General features: G+C 48.4%; 2 protein-coding genes across 14 annotated transcripts in view; one reads left to right on the forward strand and one right to left on the reverse strand.

Annotated features, from left to right (window-relative positions):
• The window catches only part of CDC42BPA (CDC42 binding protein kinase alpha), a 239,835-nt gene extending 226,207 nt beyond the window's left edge, over positions 1-13,628 (forward strand). For 7 of the 13 annotated variants that reach the window (XM_032466571.1, XM_032466572.1, XM_014562113.2 and 4 more), the window contains 4 exons: positions 1,168-1,353; positions 4,052-4,169; positions 8,654-8,811; positions 9,241-13,628. In XM_032466571.1, the coding sequence (XP_032322462.1) occupies positions 1,168-1,353; positions 4,052-4,169; positions 8,654-8,811; positions 9,241-9,372 (594 nt within the window). In that variant the 3' untranslated portion in view covers positions 9,373-13,628. Of the gene's footprint in view, positions 1-1,167; positions 1,354-4,051; positions 4,170-8,653; positions 8,812-9,240 lie in introns of those variants that run through there. The other 6 variants (XM_014562118.2, XM_006188113.3, XM_014562116.2 and 3 more) reach the window with 5 other exon arrangements.
• Positions 13,629-14,173: 545 nt separating this feature from the next.
• Positions 14,174-27,383, reverse strand: part of COQ8A (coenzyme Q8A) — a 38,305-nt gene continuing 25,095 nt past the window's right edge. Inside the window, exons 5-15 of the mRNA XM_032466576.1 lie at positions 21,985-22,059; positions 19,005-19,127; positions 18,505-18,590; positions 18,245-18,385; positions 17,673-17,754; positions 17,479-17,572; positions 17,114-17,255; positions 16,777-16,884; positions 16,558-16,623; positions 16,191-16,277; positions 14,174-15,315 (exon numbers count right to left, since the gene is read on the reverse strand). Coding sequence (XP_032322467.1) covers positions 15,028-15,315; positions 16,191-16,277; positions 16,558-16,623; positions 16,777-16,884; positions 17,114-17,255; positions 17,479-17,572; positions 17,673-17,754; positions 18,245-18,385; positions 18,505-18,590; positions 19,005-19,127; positions 21,985-22,059 — 1,292 coding nt within the window. The 3' untranslated portion in view covers positions 14,174-15,027. The remainder of the gene's footprint in view (positions 15,316-16,190; positions 16,278-16,557; positions 16,624-16,776; positions 16,885-17,113; positions 17,256-17,478; positions 17,573-17,672; positions 17,755-18,244; positions 18,386-18,504; positions 18,591-19,004; positions 19,128-21,984; positions 22,060-27,383) is intronic.

The raw sequence follows: 27,383 nt of genomic DNA on the forward strand, positions 1-27,383 counted from the left end.
TTACCCATTCCTGAAATTGTTAATAAATTAAATTTCTAGCTCAATGACCTTTTAGAGCTTTAATAAGTAACTTTACTTCTTAAAGTCAAAGTTACATTTACATCAGTAGTCTTTTCTGTTTGAAAAGAACCTTAGAAAGTACTGATTTCACTCACATATCTAAATTTAAAACAGTATCTTACGTAGGAGCCTTTCTTTTAAGCTTACCTAATTTACCAGATTTTTTTTTTCCACAAAGCAAGCTCATCTCAACTCATGAGAACATCAGTTAGCATCTCCTTGGCAAGTCATTCAGCCTCTGTCTCTAATGAAGAGTTACAGGATGTTTTCTTGAAACATAGTTGTTTTCAAGAATGGAACCTTAAAGTTTTTTATTAGAGAAGGTGACTGGGCACTGAGTGACAGTTCCTAAATATTCAGAAGTTATTTTATGTAGAAAAACTGGAGTCCTTGTTTTCAAAGACGTTCTTCTATGTCTTTAGTAGTACATTATTTCATTTTTTAAAAATACACCTGAACATTGAAGGGAAGGTTGTTCTCTTGTTAAAAAACAAACATGTTCTTTGGGTGTCTAAGTGGAGATAAGTTTGGGCTGCTTAAAGATAAACCAATAATTAGTATATTCCACAGTGACTATTTCTGTTATAGGAAAATAAGATCAATAAAAGCAAACACATATGAAGTCTATAAATACCAGTGAATGGTTTTAGGTTTCTAAAAGAAACCTTCAGTTTCATAACACTGCTGGGGAGAGAGGCTGGTTGTAGGTTCGCTTGTTCTTTTCTTTATTTCCTGCTTTTTCTGTGCTTAATGTTTTTGGTAGATTTTTGCTATATTTTGATTCTATCACATAAGAAAATACTGAACTAAATTTTGAAAGTTTACTTGAGTCTCTGAAAAAGCCCAGTGTCTGCTCAACTTGATGGTAGTAATAAAAGAGAATAATTTTATGAGGCAAATGATTTTTTGCAAAAATCAACTCTTTAAGTAACTGATTATAGAATTTAACTTTCTAAGGCCTAAAATTATTTCATTATGGATTCAATTCTTAATATGAGATACTTAATTCATTTTTTTTACATGCATGTTGTGTGAAATGTCACGTGTATCCAGTGCCTCCATTTTCGTCACCTCATTACCTTTTTCTCCTTTCTGTTGTTTTGATAGCCGGGTTTCCCTTATCCGTCCCCTCAGCATCACTCCGGTCTGATCTCCTCTCCGATCAACTTTGAGCACATCTATCACATGACTGTTAATTCTGCCGAAAAATTTCTCTCTCCTGATTCCATAAACCCCGAATATTCCCCGTCTCTACGCTCTGTCCCCGGTACACCAAGCTTTATGACTCTGAGGGTATGAACAGCTGAGTTAGGTGTTAACTTTTACTAACCATGTGCGGATCTCCTCTGCCTGGCTTCATAAGTAACACTGCCAAGGGGGTACATTTTGTGAACGTTTTCCTCTGGCCTCTTTCTCTCTCGCCAAACTTCTGTTCTTCCTCTTCCTCCTCCTCTTTCTTCAAGTTCTGCTTTGTTTCTTCTTTTGAGGAAAAAGATGAGGACTGGGAAGGATTTCAGTTTTATTTCTAAAACAGTACTGGAGGTTTTTCTGTATTTAATAAAAGACCGTCCCATGGTTGTTTCCATTACAGATACTGTAATAAGAAATAGCCCATGATCAGGTCTTTATCCTGTTAAACAAACAGAAAAGGGATCCTAGAATTTCAGAATTTTTTAATAGCTCGTTACCCTAGAACCAGTTCAATTCAGAGAAATTTTTTATATTTAGTGAATATAGTCTTAAGTCTGTAGTAGAGCCTGTCCACAGGCCTTCTGTCTACAATAAACCCCTTCTTGAAAAGCTCAAAAATCTCCAAAATATAAAGTGTGATAGTATCAGTGAATAACAGGAAAAACTACCAAAAAAGGTAGTCTTACTAATCTTTGAGCTATTGCTGCACCTGTAGTTCTAGCCAGAATCCAAAATAAGAGAAGTAAATCAAATAGAGGAATAAAAACAGTGTGCTGCATTCTGAAGGACTGTGGTGCCTGCTGCCGGTCCCTCCCACGCGGCCTTGAGTCTCTGTAACTAGTGGCTCTGCAGCGGGACCAAGAGCTGGTGCCATTCAAGCTGAAGATCCATCCTTCCATCAAGAAATACGGGCTTACACTGACTTCAGGGGAGCGTTTTCTCAAGTTTATTTTGTAGATAATAAAATATTTGGGCTGAATCATGCAAATCCATATCTCATAGGGCCCTCTCCCTCTGGCTTAGAAAAATAACAGCACCCATTTTTCATTTGTATATTTAATAAAGTAACTTTCCAATAAGAAAACCCAGCTATAGGGTGAGAAGTTTATTTTTGTATTTTTGTTTGTATTATAAAATTATTCTAAATTAAAATGTCATTGACATTAAGCTATAATGTCATTTAAGTATCTTATTTGACAAGATAAGATTAGTTATGATAAACTAAGCCTTAAACTTATGATAAACTAAGTTTCCTTGGTAACAGATTGTAGGGAGTAGATTCTAGAGGAAGTCATATAAATTGATTAGTCAAGAATTTTTGGTGTGAAAGATGGTGGAAATGCTGCTTAAGTTAGTCACCTATAAATAAAAATACTACTGTTGATGGAAGTTTTACCTTAATCTTAAGTATATTTGTACAAGAAAAGAACCATGAGCTTAGGTTTCAGATTCTTTTATAATGAAGTTGAACTTCAGCTAAATGAATGATAAACTTTTGGGTTGGGGTTGGGTTTTTTAATTTTTTTCAGAACATATCTTCTGTGTATCATTCTTTCATTACCTCAACATTCAGTGTTACTAAACCACTGGTATTTTTATAGGTTTAATTTTTACCCTTTTTTCTTGGGTAAGTTTGTTTTTATAGAGAAAGACAACACCAAGGTACCTTAAGGTTTATAGCAAAAACAATAAAAGCTTAAAGGTCAAAACTGATATCCCCATCTCTCTTGAGCTTTGTTTTGCTGCATTGTACGCACGTCACGGGCACCTCACAGGGCTGCTCCTGTGAGTGGATGTTGAAATGCTAACACTGTTTCTGTTTTAAAATTTTTGTTTTCTTAGAGAAAAAAAGGTAAAACATTTGCTTTAAACAAATAACACACTAAGAATTACATGGACTTTATAAATTTAGTATATAAATCAAAATGACAGTGGTTAAATTTGGAGCCAGCCAGCCACCCTTCAGTATGTGTGATTCTTCAAAATGTATGATTTGGAGTTTTTCAAGAGATGTTAGTGCATGCTTTCCTGATTGCCAGCTTTGGCCCTGCATCAGCTGTGATGCTGTAACCTTCTCTCTTGTATCAGCCCCGATACCCCTTCTGCTCTGAAAAGGCCTGAATTTCAAAGCAATCTATGGCTCATTTTCCTACCTTGGACACCAAAATTATTCATTATTAGACGGAAAACTTCTCAAACCAACATTCCCGAGTTAAATCACTTCACACAGGCTGTGGTTGTCACAGGTGTCATATTTATGACTCCAGTGCTGCTCTGTCTGTGTGAGGGGGAAGGCTGCCTGGTGACTGGGATGGGAGCATGCCTGTGGGGCAGTCGGTATCAGGACAATAGAACAGGGACTTGAGAAGAACGGACTTCTAAGTGACTTTCTTCCAAATGGGCTTTTTCAGCTAGTGAGTTATATTCTAAGCAGATAAAAATCTCATAGGTGGTAAAAGCTTTGCTTCTCTTATCTGCAGATGTCCATGTAATTCTGCATTTCACTGTCACTTCTAACCATGTAACTTTTACTCACTGTTCTCACAACAACAGAGTCTTATTTGTTGATGAGTATTTCAGTAAGTGTAAGGATAAGCACTTATCCTTGACTGAGGTGTGGTTTACTTCTGTTGGGGCTTCTGGACTTTTGTGGGCAGGAGGGATTATGTAATCTGTTTCGTGTTCTGTGTCACTCTGGTCAAGACAACTTTATTTCTAGAAATTAGGGTGAAAAATAGACATCTCTGAGAAAATGAGTTTCTCTCTGGATGAAGAATTTTTCTTTCTCTTTTGACTTTAGAACCCTCGGCCTCAGGAAAGTCGGACAGCATTCAGTGGCTCAGTCAGCATTCCATCTATCACCAAATCCCGCCCTGAACCCGGTCGCTCCATGAGCGCCAGCAGTGGCCTATCAGCAAGTAAGTGGCCCCGGCTGCAGGAGGGCACTTCCTAGCAAGGTAGTCCTGTGCATTCGGGTGGTACGGTGTCTCAGAACTTGCTGGGTCATGTCTCGAAGCACAAGTGCGCTTGTTAAGAAAACAGTTATGGAGTCCTTTTAGAGTTTACAGCCCATCTGGGAGACAAATACTACTACACATTGTGGTGATAAGTGCTCTGAAGGAAATAAACAGGGCACAGTAATAGAGACTCATAAGTGGTGGCTGTCGAGGATGAATTCCCACTTAGAAAAACTAGGAAAATCACATGCCCTTCTTAGAGGTGAAGTCGCTTTGAGTCATGTTTGATTGATGGAGAGAAGGCCACAGTGGCTGCCTCTACTTGGTAGTGGTCAGGGAGTGACACAAAGTAAAGCACAAGAGGTAGGCAAGGGTTGGATCAAGCAGGGACTTGGGGACCAAGGTAAGACATGTTTTGTTTTATTGAAAACACAATGGGAAGCCTCTGAAGAGTTTTAAGTAGGGAAGGACCTCTATCTAAGAGCAAGACTGTTCTTGGCCAACAGCTGCTTTCCTGTCACTTTCTCAGAAGTAACCCAGCGTGTGCTTAGAGACGAGAGAGGGTAACGAGGGCACCAGCAGCGACTTTAACAAAACCTCTCTTCACTTCCCTACTGCTGATCTCTAGGGAAAACAGTCTGTAGGAAATCCAATTTCATATTTAAAAGTCATCCAGTCAGAAATGTATTTGTTGCCTTGTGTTCTTGAATGTGAGACATTGGAGTCAAGCCCCTGGTGCAGACTGAGTGGCGTCCTTCACTTACTGTCCGTGCAGCAGATGCCGATGTCAGCACCCGCTTTGGTTTTAGGCTCTGGCCATAAAGAGGAATGGTGCTGGAGTACCATTTGTTCTCGTGCTGTAGGACAGATTACCCCAAAACTCAAAAGCTTAAAACAACAAATGTTTATTATCTCTCACAGTTTCCGAGGGTCAGGAGTCTGGGAGCTTAACTGGATGGTTCAGGGTCTCTCAGGAGGCTGCAGTCAAGCTGCCTGCCAGGGTTGCCGTCAACTCCAAGCTTGACGGTGATTGGAGAATCTGCTTCCCAGCTCACTCAACGTGGTTGTTGGCAGGCCTCCGTTCCTCACCAACGCAGGCCTGTTTGTACGTGGCCTGAGTCCTGGTGACATGACAGCTGGCTTCCCTCAGAGCAAGTGACCTGAGAGACAGAGACAGACACAGCAGTGTTTTTATAACCCAGTCTCAGGAGTGACCTTCCATCACTCCTGCAGCACGCTGTTAATCACACAGACCAAGCCTGGTACAGTTGGAGGGGACTGCCCCGGGGCATGAACACCAGGGACAGGTGCCTGCTACAGGTTCATAGAGCATGTTCAAGGAGTTTTCATTCGACAGGCAGAAGTTGAAGTGCACATCTTGTGACTTTTTTTTGCTATTATCTCCTAAAATCATCTCTAAGCAGCACGTAAAACTCCAGCCAGTCAGAAAAATGACAACCATTTTATTAATCACCTTTTTATTAATAGTGGCTAGATAAGATAGTGGATTTAATATAACTGACTGGAAGGTATCAAGACTTGAGATGCAAAAAAATCATCACAATATTAGTAATTACATCCATAATCCTTTATCCAGTAGTCTTGGGGTCAGATGTTTGTTTTCAGAATTCATATTTTTCTTTAATATATTTTAGGAGGGTTCCATATATTATATTTCCCCAGCAAGATCTAAGACAGCACCTACAAACATCAATATTTATACAGCCAAATTTATGACTAGGTCACAGTATGAATATATAAATAAGTGTACTCTTTAAATAAAGTGTATGATACACCTCCAATTGGTTCAGATTAAGTTTGCCAACACATGGGTTTACATCAAACTTCGAGAAAAAAGTTTTGGTTTTCAGGGCTTTTGGATTTGTGGAATTACAGGTAAGATAGGAACTGTAACACAGAGATTTGAAGGGCCGAGTGGCCACCTCCTTAGGAGTGCTGAAGTGAGGGTCCACTGTCACTGTTGACAGTGTGCAAACTAGAGGCTAGAGACAGCTCCAGATTCCTGTTAAGGCCTTTAATGCAGTTATCAGGCTTGGCCTTCCTGAAATTCTTGCTGACAAGCTGTGTAGAGGTAAGGGGAAGACCGTCCCAAGAATTCCCAGGGGCTTCTGCTATTTAGAGTGCCTTCTACTAGCTTCAAGAATAGCCCAGCTCATGTACAAAGTTTCCAGAAGGACAGCCAGCCAAGAGAGACACAAGAAGAAATGCGGACCATGTTGTCATTCTCCACAACCAGAAGCATGGGACCTTCCAGGGCCAGACGCACGATGGCTTCGTGACTAAAGTCCCATAAACAGAGCTTTCCACCGTGACTCCATCTGCTCCTGTCAGTGACAGGCTCACTGGGGAACCTGCCGACTTTCCTAGAGGTCATGCAGAGTTAGACACTCTCACCCCAAGAGATTTAGGGTCCTGCCCCTCAAATCACCATCTAGAACTCTTTGGCAAAGACCCTGCCTGAGTATATGGTCTCAGTCAGCAGGGACCACAGTTTCCAGATTGTCCCCTTTGCTGTTCAAAACGACTCTTCCTCAAATTTTTAAGATTAGGGTGGTTGCATGTGATTTTTCTTTGAAAGGAACAAAAAAAAGGTATGGATCACGAAGGTGGATCAAGTTCTTTGTGCTATAATCGATCACTGGGACGGAGGGACGGACTCAGCACTGGCAGCCTGATCGCACACCTTCTGTCTTACATTTTATAATCCATGTATTGAATGCTCAGCTGTTTCCACAAAAATCCCATAAGGTAGAATTTATTTTCTTATTTACAAATGAAGAAAACTGAGACTCAGAAAGGTAAAGTCATTTGCTTGAGGTCACACAGGGCAGTAAGCAGAGCAGCAGAACTCTGGCAGTTTGGATTTTCTATTCAGAATGACAAAATTTTTAAAACAGTAATTTACGTTACGGCTTTTGTTAAATTGGGCACTAAACTAAGCGTGGAATTGGAAGAGAAATCATTAAAAATGATTTATGCCTTCAGTTAGATTGTAATCTAAGGAGACAAAAGATCCACATTAAAAAAGTAGAGTACACGTCCAAATAAACACATCAACAAATGAAAATCAGTGTGTGTCTAGTAAAGGCACCTCTAGAAACTGGCTGGAGTGTTGAGAAAGAGCAGATTGCCTAGGGAGTTAGATCAAGTCAGTGGTTCTCAACCTGAGTTGCATTCTAGAATCATCAGAAGAGCTTTTAAAAGTCCGAAATTCTGCCATTATTGGTCCGGGTTGGGGCCCAGGCACTGGTATTTTTAAAGCTCTATAATTTATTGTGCAGTATACAGAGTTGGTAACCTCTGCAGTAAGTAAATCATGGTGACAGGGAAATGCACACACAGCTGGAGGCTCAGGAGAGAAACTGAAACTAGAAGGACGCTGAGGAGATCACCAGGGGCAGGACTTCACCAGGAGGGCCCCTGTTCAGTTGAAGACTTCTGCGTGTGCGTGTCAATAGGTGCATATGCTTCAATCAGTTACTTTTTGACATTGTCTTTGAATTCTCAATGTAAAAAAAATAAATTGGGACTTGTTAAACCAGCAAAACATTGGAATAATCACAGTCTATACTTGTGGTTGTGCTCGGACCTCAACAGTGTCACAGTCTTTTCTGACCAGTGATCTTAATATTGAAGCTCAGCAAGATTAAAACATTTTTAAGAAAAAACTTAAGAACAGTAGTAGGGAATGCTGAGTTTTGAATAGATACTAATAATACCCAAGATTTCCAAGATGTTTTTGGCCATCCTTTGCCTTCCTCTGAATGGTGCCAGTCCCCCTTTGATGTACCCCAACTCTAAGATCAAAATAGAGTGCAGTTCTTCTTTTTCACACAATTTTTTTAAATTAATGGACTTTATTTTTTAGAGCAGTTTCAGGTTCACAGCAGAATTGAGCAGAAAATACAGAATTTGAAAATAGAGTGCGATTCTTAAAGACTCTCACCTCATTTTGTATCTCAGGCTTTTTACCCTCTGGAATGAAAAGGCTTCTCTTATGTTCCTCTGTATTTTTTATGAAAAGTCTCTAGACATTAAGTGATAGTTATGGCTCATCAGCTGGCATGGTCTTTATTTCTGGGACTAATTGATTATGTGGATTATGTGGGAGTTGTCTAGCGAGCCGGGCAGCCCGGACACGGCCAGCAGGGCAGAGGCAGGCGGCCTGGAGAGCTGCCCACTCACCCGGCAGCCCGGGCAGCTGGCCCGGGGCAGGAACAGCAGCTCCGGGTGGCCAGGCTCCTGGTGGACTGGGGTGTCCAGGTAACGCAGCTGGACTCACTGTTCATCGGTGAGAGGCTGTAAGCCGGGAGGATGACCCCAGGACAGCAGGAACGATGGCTTGTCACCTCAGCATTCTGTGCACTTTCTAAAGGAGCGTCCCCTTCTGCATGTGTGAAGTTTTACCTGCACGTGTGCTGTAGGGTCATCCGCACAGAATGGCAGTGCGTTAAAGAGAGAATTCTCTGGAGGGAGCTACAGTGCGAAGCGTCAGCCCATGCCCTCCCCATCTGAGGGCTCACTGTCTTCAGGAGGCATGGACCAAGGCAGTGACGCCCCAGCGAGGGACTATGATGGAGAGGTGAGGACAGCAGGGGGAGTGGCTGTGTCTGGAGACAGGGGTTTGTAGAAGTCCTGGGTGGGAAAGACTAGTGGGTTTAGCGACTCTGTCCCACCACCTTGAGATGGGCCTCAGCTGCGGGAGGGTTGCGCACTCACTCCCCACTAGGGGGTGGCCGAGCAGGTCACTTGCGTTGCAAACTGCAGTTTCCCTAGAGGTGTTCAGACTTCTAGTAGCTTTTATGAAAATGGCCTACGTTTCTAAAGACCTGCAGGAGGGACTGTAAGCATTTGTTATATTCTGTGCCTCTGATTCTGCTCAAAAAATGGGCACTTTTTACTGACAGTAGGAGAGCCATAACAGGGCCTTGGCCGGGGTGGCTGGAGGGCACCCGCGGTAGCCCGAGCCCCTCTGCTTCTCCTTAATGTCTTCTTCCCTTGGGCCTTGCAGGACTCGGATTCTCCGAGGCATTCCACGGCTTCCAACAGCTCCAACCTGAGCAGCCCTCCCAGCCCCGTGTCGCCCCGAAAGACCAAGAGCCTCTCCCTGGAGAGCACCGACCGTGGGAGCTGGGACCCCTGAACGGCCTCCCGCTCTGAGCTCCCCTCCACTCACCTTCTCCCACTTTCCTGTCCTCTTCCACCTCTGCCTGAAGACCCCCGGCGGGGCGGTAGCAGTAGCAGGGCCGGGGGCCGAGGACCTGCATCCGCCCCCGAGACTGAACAGCAACCATAAAGGCAGACTTTCATTGAGCAGCTTAGATTAATATTCATTTCACTTCATGCACTTAGAGTTGCTTTCCATAATACTTCACCCCTCCCCCAAAGGTAGCTTAAGTAGACAGATTACACAGATGTAAGTGATAAGAATAAGATTAGACAGACGTTGTTTCCACAGTAGAGTCTCGTTGTAGCCCTGAGACAGCACCTGGGACTCGCCAGCGGGTCCCGGGCAGGTGCCAAGCCCATTCAGCACCGCCGTGAATGTCCCCCTGATTGTTGCCAGTAAATCCCTGTTCACTAAAACGATGCATATTTTACTACAATACAGAGTTTAAGTAAATACACAAATGTAGAGGTTAAATACTGAATGTATATAGTAAAAAGAAGCATCTTGTATTCAATGAAAGATGGATGCATATATGAGAGAGAGATCATTTAATTTAAAGAAATGTGTTGTTTCTCGTCTTTTCCAACTAAGTAATTAATGGTAGGAAGGCGTCAAGCTGACATTAACAGAGGGAGAGCTGGGGACTGAGAGTTCTTCTAGTGCCGTTGCTCAGACTGGTCGCGGTCACCTGGGAGCTTTAGGAGGCGTTTGGAGGCTTCGGTTTCATTGGTTTGGAGTGTGACCTAGGAACCAGACTTTGAACATTTTTGAAGCCTCTCAGCAGCATCATTAAAAGGCAGATTTACTTCTATCCAAGACATTTTTTTCTAGTGGTAGAATTTGAACCTCACTTCTCATTTATTATTTTATTTTGGTACCTTTTGCAGACGAATGTAGAAATGCAGCTTTGTCACCTGGATCCCCTCCATCTGAAAGGACACAAGAATGTCATAGTTTCTGAAGGCCCATAAAGAGGTTCCTAAAAGTGCTTTTTTCCTTGGCTGATCCCCTCCCTCCCTGAGTTGCAGTGAGGCATCTGTCCCCCAGCTGAGCTGGCTTCTTGGTGAGGAGTCTGTTTTGGGGTGAGGGGGTGTGAGTTTCCTCAGATAAGCCTGGGAAGAAGAGTTTAATTACCAAATAATATAAAACCTCAAATGCAAGGACTTGAACAGCCTTAACCAAATATTCTTTCCATACCCAGTGGGGAATGGACGTGTTCAGCCCAGGGCACTGGCAGGAAGGCAGCCCAGCGAGGCCATCTTGACTGCGTAAGCATTTCCTCCCTTAGTTGCCGTATTGTGTTGTTAGTCACATTTCCATTTGAATTCCTGCTGTTTTAATTACCACAAGGAAATGAGATGCAGAACTTTATTTCTCTAGAGTCATTTCACCAGTTAAGCACAGAAGTAGAGAAAGGGCTAGAAATAAAAATATTCTCGTGGGAGTAAACAGGATCTGCCTCTCTTTTACTTTATATCTAAATTTCTCTGAGAGATAGAAAGATTTTCTGCTTTCTTCTTTAAAATTCAACTAAAATGGAAGTGTTTTCCTGCAGTAGCTCGTCTGAATTGCAGTGTTTGAACTCTCGTTTCAGCCCTGATTTCACAGCTTTCTCCTTAGCCACAGCTGTGCCCACCTTCCCACCACAGGCCACAGGGAGCCAGACTATTCCCAAGTTGATGCTGATCTCTGGAGCAGGTTACTGAGGTTCAGTGAGGGAGGAAAGAATTCTGTTTGAGGATTATATTGTAAAATGTTACAATAGTGAATTTAAAATAATAACAGCTTTGACATTTAAACATTCTGAACTCGGTGCTTGCTCAGATTTGATTATGTTTTACTTTGGATGGGCACAAATTACTGCACAACTCTAATTTTCTAAATCCTTTGCTTTCAGAAAAAAAGGTGTCATGTAAAATCCTTTTGTGCATCCAGATATCAAGAGTCAGACCTTGAGTTTGGTTACTGCCGTGACTCTGGTAGCTCCTTAAACTTGGCACTTCCCCAAGAGAGGAGGGAACTGGCTCTCCCCGCGTCCTCCACACCCTCCCTCTCCCCTTCCTTCGTCCCCCTGCCTCTTCCTGCCTCCCTTTTCTCTCCTGCCTGAGGCTGAGCTGGCTGAGAGTGACAGGACTCCACATTAAGCTATGCCATTAATTTATAGCTTTGACAGCTAAGTTTCTGTAGGTTTTTTAATTTTTTAAAAGATGCTTATAGGATCAAAATAGAACCATACCTGAAGTCTGTGCTCCACTGCAGTGAGTCATACCCCTGCAGACTTCCAACAGGGCAGATGAGAGTCCTGAGGGCTCGTCCTGGCTGCTGGGCTCACAGGGAGGTGGAATATCAACCCAGCAGACTATACCCCAGTCATGTGAAATGGTCTTACCAGTAGTAAGAGAGCAGTCCCAAATATGTTTCCAACAGCAGGGCTTTGGGGGAGAAACACTGCCCAGGGTAGTAGTTTGGGGGGTATTTTCCCAAGATAATGATCATTCTGCTGGGCTTATCCCCATTCTTAAATATGAAGCAGTTACCTTCAGAAGCTTCTGAGAAGAATGATTTGAAAAGATGGGGAATGGGTTCTAGAGAAACAGAAAACATAATGATCATTCAAAGGGATCAGTAACAAAGATCATAGAAAAGATGTGATATTGCTGTCTGAAGTCATCCTTTGTTTTTGGCCAGGATGTTTAAAGAAACTTATGTGGCAGCAGGAACTCACTTCTCTTCTCAGCAGAAAGGAAAGATGAATAGAGAGGCATTGCTGGCATAGTCTAGATGTGTTGGTATTTGGTGCTATCTACATTCAGCCAATTTGTCGTCTTCTCCTGAATTACTAGTTTAATCTTGCTGTGTGCTTTAGGTGTATAAATTTACATATATACATATATATCTTTTTGCCAAAAAACAAAAGCCTTCCTCCTTGTAAAATGATTGCTAAAGCAGATTTCACATCTTGTCACGTGTGTACACGCACACACGCACTTATCCCGACACTTAGTGATTTATCTTCTTTTCCAGGGAGCACAGTTTTAAGGCTATGAAATACAACTAAAAACAGCCCATATATTTAGTTTTACAAGTTATTCTTGTGCCCATGCTTCAGGGAAGAATCTGAAATTCCTATTACGTTTACAGCAACAATCTGTCATTTCTGGCTGGCTCTCAGCCTCTGCCTGCCTTCCATATGGGTAGGATCACGTCATTTTGTTACTCAGTGGCCACATCTGCTTCTGTGAAAGACCAGTTGCATTTTTATGGACTCTCAGGTATCATTAAAGAAAAGCCAGAGTAGGGGTGGGCGGACATCCCTAACCCCCAGGTACAGCAGGGCCGTTTGCTAGCCTCTGGCCACGAACACCGTGGTCTCCCAGCTAAGCGGGGCCTTGCAGAGCTCGGCATCCACTCTCTGGACCGAGGGCGCATTCTCAGCAGTGGTCAGACTTTGCCACTGCCTGGTCCGCGGGGCATGACAGGGAAGTGACTGGGCACCTGGCTCCCCGCCTCTCCCTGGCCCAGTCCCTGATTAACTAGATAAGCCACATGGCATTTCGTCGGGCCCTTCTTAAAATCTTTCCTTGTTACGACTTTATGCCACAAGTCCAGAGTTCTTCGCAGAGTCCTGCTCGGTAAGAGGGCCTCGCTTCCGCTGGAGCTCTGTCTCCTGCCCAGCACTTCCTTCCCGGGGACAGCCAGTCCACATAGAAACCATTGCATTTAAGGGGGGAAACTGATGAAAAATCAACCTGGAAATTTCATGAAAACAAAATGACCTGCCTTTTTATTTGATAGTGTAATATCATTTATTTTATAAATTTTTTAGGGTTTTTTCTCATTGTAATATTATTGTACAGTTTTGCATGGCCTGGGTGTAATCATTTTTTGGTTTAGGATATAATGCTGACAAATAAGTGTGTATGGAAGGGGAAAAGATACTGCTTTGGCCTCTTATCACTCCTTATTTCATTTTGTTTGGTTTTATGCCCTCAACGTCTTAGGGAACTTTATAAGAGATTCTCTGCTACCAAACAATGGTGTGGATTCTTTTGCACAGAAATATTTAAGGCGAGACAGTCAAAAATGTAACAAAAGACTCCTCGCCCATATTTTATGTTGGTATCACTTAATATTAACCAGACGCTGATGTATTGCAATAAAACAGGGAACTGTTAGGATTGAGTATTCTGTCTTTTTTTCGCTGATTAAAGTCTGAGGAATGGAGAAAAGTGACTCTTTTCGTCTATGGGACCCGCTTCTGCCAGTCCCCCTCCCCGTCCAGGTGTCCTCGTTACACTAGGAGGACGTGGGCTAGTTTATTCTAGGACTTTCATAGTTCCTTCCATAGCTCAGGTGAGAATAGTGTTCGATTCTTTTGACGCTTTCACCTCCCCTCTTCTGACTTCCCACTCAGTCTGCAGGGCTGAGCGTCTGCAGGTGGCCCTGCCATGTGCAGTTACCAGCAGGGAGCCCACTACACTAAGGACCCGCCGTCTGCCAGCCAGAATTCCCCACCAGTGTGACGTCTATGTAAACACGGTTTGATTTTCCATCTACTTACTGCAGAGAAGCGGCAGACACTCAACCCAGAAGGCTTGGTCCACACTTCTCTGATGAATGTGGACCAAGCCATCCAGGTTCAGGCACCAAGAGCCTCACAGTGGGAAAAGGGGCAAACTTTGCAGGAGCTTCTAGAGGCGGGAAAGGGTATTAAACTGACCTCGGGCTCATCACCAGCAGCTTTGAACCCCTTTTGAAGTAAAAGAATGAATGCCACAATGATAGGATTTTTTTAATTGAAACAAGTCTTTACAAGAGTTGTACAAAAATTAACAGAGCCTGTGCTGAACCCTCGGGTCCTACCAGGTGACATGTGCACATCTTCCACAACGGCTCCGGGACCCCCACACACCTGTCTTCGAGCACAGAGACAGCACGTGGCTTTCTCTCCCCTTCTGCAGCTCCTGCCCCTCCCCATAGGAGGCAGCAGTTCTCTGGAAACTTCTGGTTGTCAAAAAACCATACAGGAACCAGCCAGAGAGCAGGTGTGGGTGGACATCTCGGTGAAACAGCACTTGTTGGCACTGCTCAGATCAGCACTTCTCCCAGCTCCAGATCTCAGGCTGGAGAGGAAAAGCCAGAAAACACAGATCTCATTCTAGAAACACATACACGCATAAACCTTATACTACACTCAGTAAAATCCAAAAGGTTTCTCTGGTTTTGGGGTATTTGGTTTTGGTTTTTGGTTTTTGGTTTTTTTGTTTTGTTTTTGTGGCAGGGATTCAAAGGGAGAACTCTCACCTCCTGGTTAACATTCACATTAGCAAAACCCCTGTTACAAAAAGGAAAAGGAAATAAAATTGTCTTTTTATCGAGAGTTATTTCAGAGGATGAATAAACATACGCAGATTCTGACCATAGTGGGGTTGCTTTTCAAATTCTCGTGGCTCTCACCCCAACACCCACTTAGTGATAAAAACCGCACTGGCAACAGGCTCCAAGCAGCGTCCCTCCCCATCAGCGGCCACCCTCTCACGGGGCGAAGGAGATGAAACGGAGCATTGGCACCACCAGCTTCCTACTAGTTTTAGCGGCAGGACCGTCTGCGGGCGACCGGGCCTGCAGCTACTGCTGCTCAGCCTGCCTCCTGCAGTAATTGCTGTAGGCCTCCTCGAACATGGCCTTGCAGGGGAACCGGGCCTTCAGCTTGGAGCAGATGAGGAAGGAGCCCCCCATCTTCCTGTGCAAGGAGTAGGTCTCCTCAGGCGGCGGGACAAGCCGGTGCCTCAGCATAATGGGGATCAGGTTGTGGATCTTCTCGGTGGTGCTCTGGGTGCCAAAGTCAAAGGGCTCCTCTGAGGCAAAAGCCTCCCCCAGGATGAGGATGGCGTCTAAATGGGCATCTTCCATGGCCTGGATGGAGAAGAGGAAAGGTGAGCAGAGATCAGATTTCAGACCCCAGGGCTCCTGCCACAGTCCCTAGACTGAGCTCTCAGAAGCTCTCTCTGTAAGTTGAGCAGATCAGGGAGGTGACTGTTTCAACTAGATTAAATAATGGTACCTGGGATATAAATTCAAACCCATAGGGGCCAGGAAACATCATTAATATGTGAAATTGGGCTCCATGGAAGACGAAAGGGAGTGGTGGGGTCTGCGGCAGAATGCATTCCTGCCCAATGGCACTGGAATTCAAAGTTTTTATGAAACACCTGTCAGTCCAAACAGAACAGTGCCTAGGCCTGAGCCTCTGCACTCTCCGAGACAACCCACTGTCTTCAAACCTTCTGCCCCACTGTCAGGAGAGGTGAGTGCTGCTTTCTGAGTGGCTTCTGGTGATGGGAACCCTGACCTATGCCCCTTAAGATTTCTTCCAATGCTCTCCTCACCCTTCCCCAGTGAGGCCTTATGAAGTGAAGGCTGGGCTTTGCACCCCCATCTGCCCTCACCAAGGCCCTGAACTCCTGTATGATGAGCCCCATGACTTGGATGTCCAAGTGGGCTGGAGTGGGAGGTGAAGCGAGAGCTTCATGGCCAGTCCCCCGGCATCCTGAGAACTCAGCACGGGGCAGGGCCTGGCTTCCAGACTATGCCTAATGCAGCCCGGGGGCTCTGTGGAGACCCTTAAGGGCAGCTATCACCTCTGATTCCATCCATTTATAAACCACAGTTCCCAACAGACTTCAAAAGAAAAGCAGTCCACAGCCCACCCTCCCCACGTGCACTGAAGTTGGCCCCAGGGGCCGTGCCTGGCTCAGCCAACCTTGCGGACCTCATCACGGGGAGCTCACCTTGATCTCGTAGCCGGTGAGGAACTTCATCTCTATCGATTTCTTCAGCACAGCCTCCCGGTCCCTGTCAGCAGCAGCCCTGATGATCTGGGTGGAGGCACAGAAAGCCACCATGGGCAGCACATAAAGAGCTCCTGGGGGTCCAGGGAGCTGGCACCTGCCCCTCCCCATGCTGGCCACCGGCCAACCCACTTTTATCCTTTGCTTCCCAGAGTCTGACTCGGCTGTGGCCTCATCCACTGTCACCAGACACTGGGGGCGGGCAGGGACACCAGGACAGAAGCCCACCCTCCCTCCGAGATCCAGGCATCCCATCCCAGCCTCAGGAGAGCGTAGGCCAAGGCCAGGCCCCCGGCTCCACCTCTACCTGAATGTAGAGGTCAGTGAAGGATCTGTCGAATTCCCGAGTTGCCCCGAAGTCCAGAAGGGCCACCTGGGGATGGTCAAGACCGGGCGAAGGTTTGCCCCAGTGGAGGACAGGGTGGGAATGGGGGGGGGGTGTGCAACCACAGCCAAGACCCCCAGATCTCGCAGCCCTGCTCCCAGGAAGTTCAGGCTCCCTGTGGGAGTCCCACTGGGTGCTCACCTTGTGCTCCTGAGGGTCATAAAAGAAGTTGGACCAGTTGGGGTCTGTCTGCATGAAATGGAACTCAAACAGCTCCCTCAGGCACAGGACGAGGATGTTGTAGCAGATCTGGGGGCAGGTGGGTCCCGGTCACACAGCGCCAGGCTGCCTGGTGACCCTGGATCTAGGCTGAGGAAGCCTGACTCCCATTTTCCCCCCATCTTCCACGCCATCCTGCCTTCCACCCAGAGATGACTTTGATTCCAAGGGTACCACTGGGTGGAGCAACGCAGCAGCCCTCTCGTCCCCTTCGCCCCACAGGGAGCACCTTGGGTCTCCAGGGCCACCATTGACACACCTCGTTACGGATCTCCTGGCTCAGCCCCTCAGCCTGGTCCAAGGGGAAGCCGGACACCAGTTCTGTGGTCAGCACGTGGGGGCTGCAGAGCTCGTCCACAATCTCCGGCACGTAGAAGAAGGGGTGGTCTTTCAACAGCTCCCTGGTGGCGGTGGGAGGTCACACTCGGCCGCCCTGATGCTCCCACCCCCCAACCCCACCAGGGATGACACAGGACAGTGAGCTGGGCAGGATGGGGCCCCGGCCCCCAGCCCCAACGACAGCCATCTGCTGTCAGAGCCAGAGGGCCCTCAGCCCACAGAGGGCTGCCTGAAGCCACCCCGTCTGTTTTCCCAACAGGCAAAGGCCTGAGGCTGGAGCTGCACCTGAACTTGCGGGCACAGGCGGCCTCTCGCTGGTAGTCGCACTCAAGAGCCAGCTCCCGCCTCAGCACGTCGATCAGGTGCTCTGGGAACAGGCCTGAGCCAGGGAGGAGGGTGTCAGGATGGGCTGGGGGGTCCCCTTCAGGTCCCCAGAGCCCATCCCACACTCCTCCCCTTGCCCAGGGGCAGCCTCAGACCTTCTGGAAGCATGTTGCTCATGTTCAGCACGGTCATGAGGTTGTTGACATCACTGTTGATGCTCTGGGCCACGCCAGGGTACTGCAGGGGGAGCAGAGGGGCACCCGGGCAGACAGAGCAGAGCCCTGTAGAGCCCGCCCTTCCATAGCCCATCAGCTTCCCAGCCGTGTCCCACCCAGACCCCACACTTTGGCAAGGCAAAGCCAAGACCCACCGATGCTGCCATGACCCTGTTCTCCACCGTCTACTGCCCCCCTCCCACCCTCAGGAACAGCCACCCACTCAGGGCCCCATTCCCTCAGCTCAGGCCCCAAGCAGTCACTTGTCCCCTGTCCCTGCCCCATGCAAACCAAGCTTGCTGGGAGGCTGTCCTCCCTCCCACACTCACTCGGCAAATATTTCTCAGTACCCAGTGCTGACCAGGAGCTGGGGACAGAAGTGATGAAACACAGGCCCTGCCCTGGATGACGGGGCCCACGGGGATGTTGGATGCAGCAGAGGCCCCCACACTGCAGGGCCCTGGCTCTGCCCTGTCAGCCCCCACCAGGACGAGCACACACTGGGTGCCTACCTGGATCTTCATGGCCACCTCGCGGCCACCCTTCATGCGTGCCAGGTGCACCTGCCCAATGGAGGCGGCTGCAAAGGGCCGCTCCTCAAAGTACTCCAGCTTGTCTCGCCAGTTGGGGCCCAGGTCATTGTTGAGAGTTTTCTGGGTAGCAGAGGCCAGGGAGGGGCTGTGAGCACAGCCAGGGGCACCCTGAGAAGCCCCCCGCCCACCCCCTCCCACGGGGCTGCAGGACCCCAACTCCGCATCAGCGCCTGCCTCACCGTCATCTGTTTCAGCGGCATGAAGTCGGCGCTCTGCCTCACCCGCTCAAAGACCTTGGCCAAATGGGGGTTGATGAAGGCGTCATCTGGAAGAAACCAGAGAATTCAGAGAGCAGTGGGATAACCCTTTGGAAGGAGGGCACACAGGGCACCTCCATCACCCCTGCCCTGTGCGGTCTCCCAGGAGGAGGTCAAGGTGCCACTCTGCCTTCTGCATACTGAACTGAGGTTCATGAAGACGAGGCACAGGCCCAACGCCACACAGCAGGCCCAGCCTCGAGTTCGGGCTCTTCCTCGCTCCCAGGGAGCGTTTTTCCCACCAGCACACAGGCCCCTAATGCTGCAGACCAAGGCTCCAGAGGGGAGATGGGGGGACCTGTGCACACTCCTGGGACACCTGCACCCCAGCCCATCGCACCTTACCCCCGCAGGGCATCCCCTCACTGCTCCCCACCCGCCTAGGATGCGGCAGTACCCAGAGCCCACACAGCCGCACTCACCCTGGATGCTCAGCATCTGGCCCAGCTTGAGCGCCGCCCCACGCACCTTGCAGAGCGTGCGCACAATGCGCTCTGCATTGGCCTCCGACAGGAAGGGGCTGGAATCCAGCACAGCCTTCTTCCCTGCAGAGGAGCGAGGACCACAGTGCCCCTCAGGTGTCTGCAGGTCTCACCCAACCCCACTGCCAAGTAGCAAGAGGAGGAAGAGGCCAGTAGGGCTCTCAAGTGGCCCCAGAGAGGTGGCAGGTAGGGAGTGTGAGGCCTGGGAGCCCCCTCGCAGAAGCACCATGGCCCCTCCACCAACCCGAGCCTGGCCACTGCTGTGGGCCTCAGGCAAATCAGGTCCTCCCAGTAAAAACAGGGACAATGACGGAAGTCAGATGGGTGTCGGGGCGCTTTACGGGTGATGCATTAAATCCCTGCACAGAGCTTGACACAAAGCGTTCAATCAGCGTCCTTCCTCCTGGGTGTCCATGAAACCAGCGATGCAGTTTTAACTCCATGTTCCATACCCACCTCCCTGATGCTGTGGAAGGCCCTCTGGGGCCACCCGGGTCTCCCAGGCCTACCTCCAGCACCCTCCCAGTACCAGCACACACACATACACAGAGGCATAAGCACAGGGCCTCTCCCTCCATGCCAGTCCCTGCCAAGTCACTGTCCCTCATCCCCCAGTATACTGGATAAAGGTCACCGGCACCCTTGGAGTCCCTGCACATTCACCTGGGGCCAGCTGGCTGTGGTGAGAGCAGTCCTCAAAGGAAGGGAGCTCAGGGTCAAGGACGACACCTGCCTAGCCAGTGCCTGCCTCTCCCCTCTGCAGCCAGCTGTCCCTGGACAAATGTGCAGGAACCTCAGGGATGCAGAAGACCTTTGTCCAGCACACTTGGGGGTGAGAGGGTACAGGGTGGTGACTCAGGGTGATGAGGGGGGTGACTGTCACATTCGATGCTTTTCCTGCCCTCTGTCCTGTGAGCCTAGTTAAATCAGAAGCCCCCCGAGGGCTACCCCCATGGCACCTTGCGCTTTCCTCAGCCTGCATCACCATGGGCCTGGCCCAGCACTCAGAGTGGGTGTGAGCCAGGTCCCCAAGGAGGCAACACGGGAGGTGGCCTCTGAGCAGGGCGGTGGCCAACCTGGCCTCTGATAGAGCAGGGTGAGGGGGTACAGGGGGATGAGAGACTGAAGGCTCACATCGGAGGGCAGCTCTGTTGGGCCTACACAGGGGTGAGGCTCACGCCCAGGGTCCCAGGTAGCAGGATGGGGTCCCAGGAAGGGGAAAGATTTTAGCTCCATAGGAAGAGGCCCAGCTGCAGGGGGTCTGGGACACTGTGGCAGGGTCACTCCAGGACAGCTGGGCTGAAAAGGGTTTTGGTTCACCCCCTCGCCTTGGGCAGCAGCAGAGGGCCACTGCGGGACACATAGCCCTCTGTCCATGTAGGTCGGGGATCTGGCCCGTGTCCCTAAGGAGAGGTGGGGGTAGCTGGGAGAGAACGCCACTGCCCCAGGCTGGAGGAGGGAGAGTGTACCCTCTGGCCAGGCCAGGCTGGTCAGCGTACTCCAGGCCTGGGGGTTTCAGAGCCGGCTCAGGGAGCTAAAGCACATCCCCCCCGGCCTGAGCCTCTCAGATGAGCGGCACTGAGGCCCTTGACCCTCCAGCCGGGGCCACACTTTGCTGACAAAGGACACCAGCTGTAACCCTGGAGCCAGTGCAGCCTCTTCCTTGCTTGGACGAGGCGGGATGAGGAGCAGCCAGCTTTGCGGGGGATGACAGGAGGGGCTGTGCCCAGGGAAGGCGTCTCACGCCAGAGGGAGCCAGGCTCCGCTCCCAGGGTGTCTCAGCACCAACACCAAAAATACCCTCCTGTTCCTCTCTGTCCTCCAGCCCCTTCCAAGGACACACACACCTGTGTCCCCCACAATCAGGGGCATATGGGATGGACTAGTGCCCTCTCTCCAAGAGGCCCCTCTTCCCCTCAAGAGGGCCCCCCAGGTGAAGTGGGGCCATCCAGGTGGCTGGCAGGGCCCACTCAGGGCCATAGGGGAGTCGGGCCTGGCCTCAGGGACCACAGTGTAGTAGGACTGGGGGTCCCCAGGGAAAGGGGGGAAGAGGTGTCAGATACTGGAATGAGCTGATGTCCCCTGAATGGGCCAGGGGCAGGAAGCACGCAGCCCAGAACTTCAAGTACATTTTGAGAAGTTCACCAAACAGATGGCTCTGCCAGGGCTGCTCTCAACAGTACCTAGGACCCCGCTAAAGGGAAAGACCCCCACCTACTTAGACCCCCCCCATTACACTTGGACAGGCCTGGAGGAGGGGGCCCCAGTAGGAGGGGGTGGGGCTTCCAGGTGCCCCCTGACCCACCATCATAGCATTATAAGCACCCCAGGTTTCAGAGCAGCCACTCTGCAGAATGTTCTCCATGGAGTGCCACCCACAGCTGGCCACCCAGACTAGGAGGCTCTGAGGGTTGTGACTGACCCCAGGCTGTCCCTGGAGGGCAAGGGACAGGGCAATCATGATCTTCGCCTCAGAGATGAAGGGTCTGATGCTAGAGAGGTGATGGCCTCTCCAGGTCACCGAGGACGGAGGGCTCACACATACCGCATCCACAGCCAACTGGGGAGCCCTGGGCACCTGACCTGGCCAGACCAGTGGGGCCCCAGTGGCTCCAGGGAGCAGGGGCAGAGGCCAGGATAAACCCGAGGCTCAATCAGAAGAGGGCAGGGATGCCAGCCCCTGGCAGAACCAGGAGGTCTGGTGAGCCAATGTAGGCCAGGGCAGGAGCAGAGCGGACTTCAGGCCTCAGGCTACTCCAGGGGTGCCATTTACACAGAACACAGGTGAAAGGTGCTCCTGGAAACAGAACACGAGGCCACCCATGGAGGCCAACACTCCGGGAACACAGGAGGGAGCTGGGAGCTGACAGGTCCACCTCCCAGGGCCTACCCCACCCTCCCGGTCAAGGGCCCAGCTCACCTGAGGGGTCCTCGGGGCGAAGGCTCTTCTTGGCGACCTCAGCCAATGCCCCAAAGCCCAGGCCTACGGCAAGACCTGCAAAGAGGAGGTTGAGGGCACTGGGCATCATTTGCTCAGGGGCTGCCCACTGCCCCTCCACCCACGAGGCCTGGAGCAGTCCCACACAGACACCTGCCTCGGCTCCCCAGTGACCCTCGCTGACACTCCAGACATTTTGAAAAGGGAGGGAAAAAGGTAGGAGACAAACATCAGTCATTTTCAGAGAAGATCTGGCTCAAGGGAGGTGCTGTCAGTGGAAAAGTGCCCCCCCCATCACCTCTGCTCACCTACAGGCTGACGGGACACACAAATACACACAACTGGGTGGCAGGGGACACAGCACATATGGACCAGGACTGGCCTGTGGGCCAAGGACATCCTGACAATGCAGGGCACCCCTGGGTGCGGCCCCCACTTCACAGTCTGCATGAAGAGCCTTCAATACCCTAGAGTTCTCTAATCCAGTTCACCGCAGCTGCAGGGAAAGGCATTGCTACTGTAACACACAGCAGTGGTCAGTGGGAGTGGGAACATTTTGCACAAGCCATGGGGGCTCACAGGAGCTCAGGCTGCAGCCCTCCCTCGGTGAGGAAGGCCCCACAGGCCCTGACAGTGGTCTAAGAACCATGGGGTACCAGGCCCTCCCCAGTCCCTTCAGGAATCTTTGAAATCAAGGATTATTAACACCTCATTTGTCTAGAGGTTGGAACTGCATGATCCCAACTGTCCTGGGGAGGCCCAAGGAGCCCAGCAGGAACCAGTAAGTCCACACAGAAAGCCCAGGAACCTGGCTCAGGGCCCGTTTCCTCTACTTTAAACACAGTTCCAGCTGGCTTGGGGCTGGGGGTGAGGACATTAGCAGAGAGAGTGAAGATCACATGGGTGAGCAGCAGATCACAGCACAGGGGACAGCAAAGACCCAGGGAAGATCCCCTGAGACCAGCGGGCCCTGGCAAGCACAGCCCTGGGGGGGCGGGGGAGTTGGGGGAGCAGCTGCTCCCACCCCCAGAGCAGGTGGGCTCACATTAGGCAAGAAAATCTGAATGAGCTTCTACATTTTCCAAAATTCCTGTAACGATTATACATTATTTTTATGAAAAATATTACTGAATTTATTGAAAAAGTTACTTAATAAAAAATAAATTTTAAAAATTAAAAAAAACGACAATTTTTTAAAACAGTTTTTCAGTACATTTTACCACCAGTAGGCAACCGTGCAGCCTCCGCTCGGCCAGCTCTAAGGGTTGCTCCTGCCTCATTTTCATCATTGTGAGGATTAAACAGTTAAGCAGAGTGAAGGGCTCCCAGCAGGGCTGAGCACAAGGCAACACTATTCAAGTGTCTGCTCTTACTGTCCTTACTTCTATTCAGAGGGCTAGACCAGAGCTGACCAAGAAATACATCAGCCACATGTATGATCTTAAATTTTGTAGTAGTCACATTAAAAAAAGGCAAAAAGAAGCATGTGAAATGATCATATATTTTATTTAACCTAATAAAACCAAAATATTATCATTTCAATAAGCACTCAATATAAAAACTGTTAGAGATGTTACTTTTTTTTTGCTCTAAGTCTTCAAAATCCAATGTGTATTTTACCCTCAGAGCATGTCTCGGCTTGGATCAGAACATTTCAAGTGCTCAACACCCTATGTTGCTCGAGGGTCAGCATAGGGGCAGCATAAGTAAGCCAAGCTCTGGCGACCACATTTCCACAGTCACCTGGGAACGCCCCTCAAGGACATCTTGGTATGTTGACATGGAGATGCCAGGGCCAGTTTACCTCCGAAAGCCCCTGCCCAGCTCCGGAGGACACTGGGCATAGAGCCAGCAGCCTCCTCATCTCTGATCAAACATTAACTTCCCACCGCCCGCCCACCTCTACCCCAACCAGCACACTATCTGACTTAGCAAGATAATAAAAGGAACATTAATCTTCAAGCTGCAGTAACCTTCACCAATGTCTCTCTGCCTCTAGATCTTTCTCTGCCTAGATCAAATCCAAAGACAAGCCGACAGAAGAGGCAGGTGTGTCAAAGGTCACCCAGCCTGGTCACTGCGAGCAGGTGCCAAGCCCATCCTTCTGCAGGGCCCCCCCAGCTCCTCCTGCTAACCCTCCTCAGATGCTCTGTCAAATTCTTCTCTGGCCACCTCTAGGCTGCCAGGCAGAGCTAAAGCTTTCCAAAGCCAAACACCTGTCACTAAACCCTGATCACTGAGAGAACATTCTGCACAGGAGGCCGAAGACTCCTTCTGTGGCTCTGTGAGCTTCCCCTGAACCAGCCCAAGGCCAGGCCCAAGGAGCTGCCAACTGACAGGCTCCCCAAGGGTGGTGAGAGTGGCCAGCCAGCCCTCCAGCCCTGACCTTGACATCAGGAGCTCCTGCTCTAGTGAACCAAAAATAGACTGGCCCCCCTGCCATCCCCACCCAGCTGAACCTGGAGAGAGAAGGGCAGGGCCCAGCCAGGCAGGCTCTTCCTTCTCCCAGATCCAGAGGCACCTGGAGGCAGCTCCTGGAAGATCCTCACCTCTGCCTTGAATTCCCCACATGGGCGAGGACACCCCAGAGCCCAGGCTCACTCACTCTCCACGTATCACCCAGGACCTCCCGCTGCCCCCAGCCCCCACAGCTCTCAGGCCAGCGCCTCTCCAAGTTCTGACCCACAGTTGGCCCAGCCCAGCCTACACGGCTACGGTCCTGGAGGAGGCCAGCCACAGGGCCTGTTCAGCGGCCCCAGGGCCACTGGCAGTTGCCTGGCTGCTACCCTAGCCTGTAAGCCCTTCCAAGGAAGTTTCTGACATTTCTCTCATAATCAGAGGTTTTGTAGGCAAGAAATGCAGGGGGAGTGAGGAGCAGCAGGGAGCAGGGTTCTCCCCAGGGGCAGGAGTGCACTGGGTGGCTTCCAGGGCTATGGCCGGTTCCATGTGATCAGGGAACCCAAGCCCCCAGCCCAGCCCCTTCCTTCCCAAAGTCTCTTTGCAGGTCCTCAGAGCCAAACGGGTCCCCCTGAGCAGCCACTGGGCTTCAGAGGTTAAGAAAAAATAAAAATAAAACACCTTCCAACAAACAGGGGCTGTGTTAGGGTCTCCCTGTCCCCTCTGGCCCAGTTCTGGGCCCGGAGACCCAGCTCTCGAGCACCTAGGGAGCCATTCCTAGGTTCCCCATCCCTTCCTGGTCCCCTTCCTCTGATGCTGTGGGCTGCAGCCCCCTCCCCAGGCCCCCTCTTCTCCCCAGGGCCTGGAGCTGGGGTGGCATGGAGGATGGCAACAGTGGCTCAGCTTCCTCATCTGTAACTGGAGACAGTAACAGCCCTCATCCCCCTCACAGAGCTTCTGAGAGGGCAAAAGAGATATAAAAGCTGCTTTTAAAGTATGCTTCTGGAAGAACAGAAACCATGTTCCCTTGCCCCTGCCAAGGGTGCAGAACTTCTCTTGGACCTACAGGGTATCTGTCTTGCTGCCTCAGAGAGCATCAGAGGAGCGCTGGCTGCTTAGAAGAACAGCACATGTGCAGTGTGCGTCTGCAGAAAATCAGGCAACAAAGCTGATGCCACCACGTGCCACCTTAGCGAGGGGACAAGACAGTAAAGTCAGCCTTGTATGCAGCCCCTGTCAACCCCCAGACCTATAAGACTGAAGCACAAATGAAAAATACAGAAGAGTAGAGGGAACACACAGGACAGAGGAGAAAGATCTAACATATGTATAACTGGTTCCCAGAAGGAGAGGAGAGAGAGAACAGGGCAAAAACAATACTTGAAGAAACAACCAGAATGTTCCAAAACTGATGAAAGACATCAAGCCACAAATTCAAGAAGCTCTGCAATCCCAAGCAGGATAAAAACAAAGTAAATCACACCGAGGCATATCACAGTCACACTGCTAAAAACCAAAAGCAAAAAGAAAAATTTTAAAGCAGAGGAGAAAAACACACATTACTTTCAAAGGAGCAGCAATAAAACTAATAGCTACATTTTCAAAAGAAACAATGGAAGTAAGAAGACAACAGAATAATATTGCTAAAGTGTTCAAAGGAGTTAATTTGGAACATGGAATATTATACCCAGCCAAAATACCTTCTAAAACAAAAGTGTAGTAGAGATATTTACACTCAAATAAAAACAGAGAATTAATAATCAACAGACTGCACTATAAAAAAGAGAAAGGTAGTTCTTTAGAGAAAAGGAAAATTATCCCAAAGGTAATTATGAAAAGGAACAGAGAAAGAAATACAAAAAGGGTAAATATGTGGGTAAATCTAAATTCATATGGGCTGTACAAAAAAATTGTATCTTGTGGGGTTTAACGTATCTTAATAATTTAGTATGTAATATAAAACATGTAGAAATAAAATGCATATCCCACATTAACACACACAGACACACACACACAGAGGGATTTAAAGCATCTAAAGTGCTAGCATTATTGGGGAAGTAGTAAAAATAATCACTTCTATTACATTGTAATAAGTCAAGGATGTATGCTGTAATTTCAAGAGAAACCACTAAAAAAAAAAGTTGAATAATAACACAGAAACTAATAAAGAGAAAACACGTATAATATAATGTCTTTGATTAATTCAAAAGAAGGCAAGACATGTGGCGAGAGGGAAGGGGGGATGGGGAAGGCAGGGATGGGGATTGAGAGGTACAAACTACTATGTATAAAATAAATAAGCTACAAAGATATACAGTACAACATAGGGAATATAGCCAACATTTTATAATAGCTACAAATGGAATATAAACTTAAAAAATTGTGAATCACTATGTTGTACACCTAAAACTTACATAATATTGTACATCAACTATACCTCAATAAAAAATAAAATTATTTTAAAAAAGAAGGGAACATTAACAGACAAGTCAAACAGTAAACAAAGACTAAGACAGTAAATATAAACCCCAATACATCCACAACTCCACTAAATGTAAATGGACTAAATATTCACATTAAAAGACTATGATTATTGGTCTGCAGCTAAATTACAGGGGGGAAACCCCTATATATGTTGCTTACAAAACACATACATTAAATACAAGGACACAAAAAGGTTGCAAGTAAAAGAAAGGAAAAAGAGATACCATGCAAACATTAACCCCCTAAAAGGCTGAAACACAGCTATATTAATATCAGACAATGTAGACTTTCAAAGAGCTAAAGAGAAGTATGGCATAATAATAAAGGAGTCAATCCCCAGGATGATGTAAGAATTCTAAATCTGTAAACAACCAATAAAATAGCTCAAAACATTAAAGCATAAGTTGACAGAACTAAGAGGTAGGTAAGTGATCATGGGATCATAGCATATGACTTTAAAAAGTCTCTCTTGATAGCTTGTAGAATAAAGATACCCTCAA

Source organism: Camelus ferus, chromosome 23, assembly GCF_009834535.1.
Source record: "Camelus ferus isolate YT-003-E chromosome 23, BCGSAC_Cfer_1.0, whole genome shotgun sequence".
Classification (NCBI taxonomy): Eukaryota; Metazoa; Chordata; class Mammalia; order Artiodactyla; family Camelidae; genus Camelus; species Camelus ferus.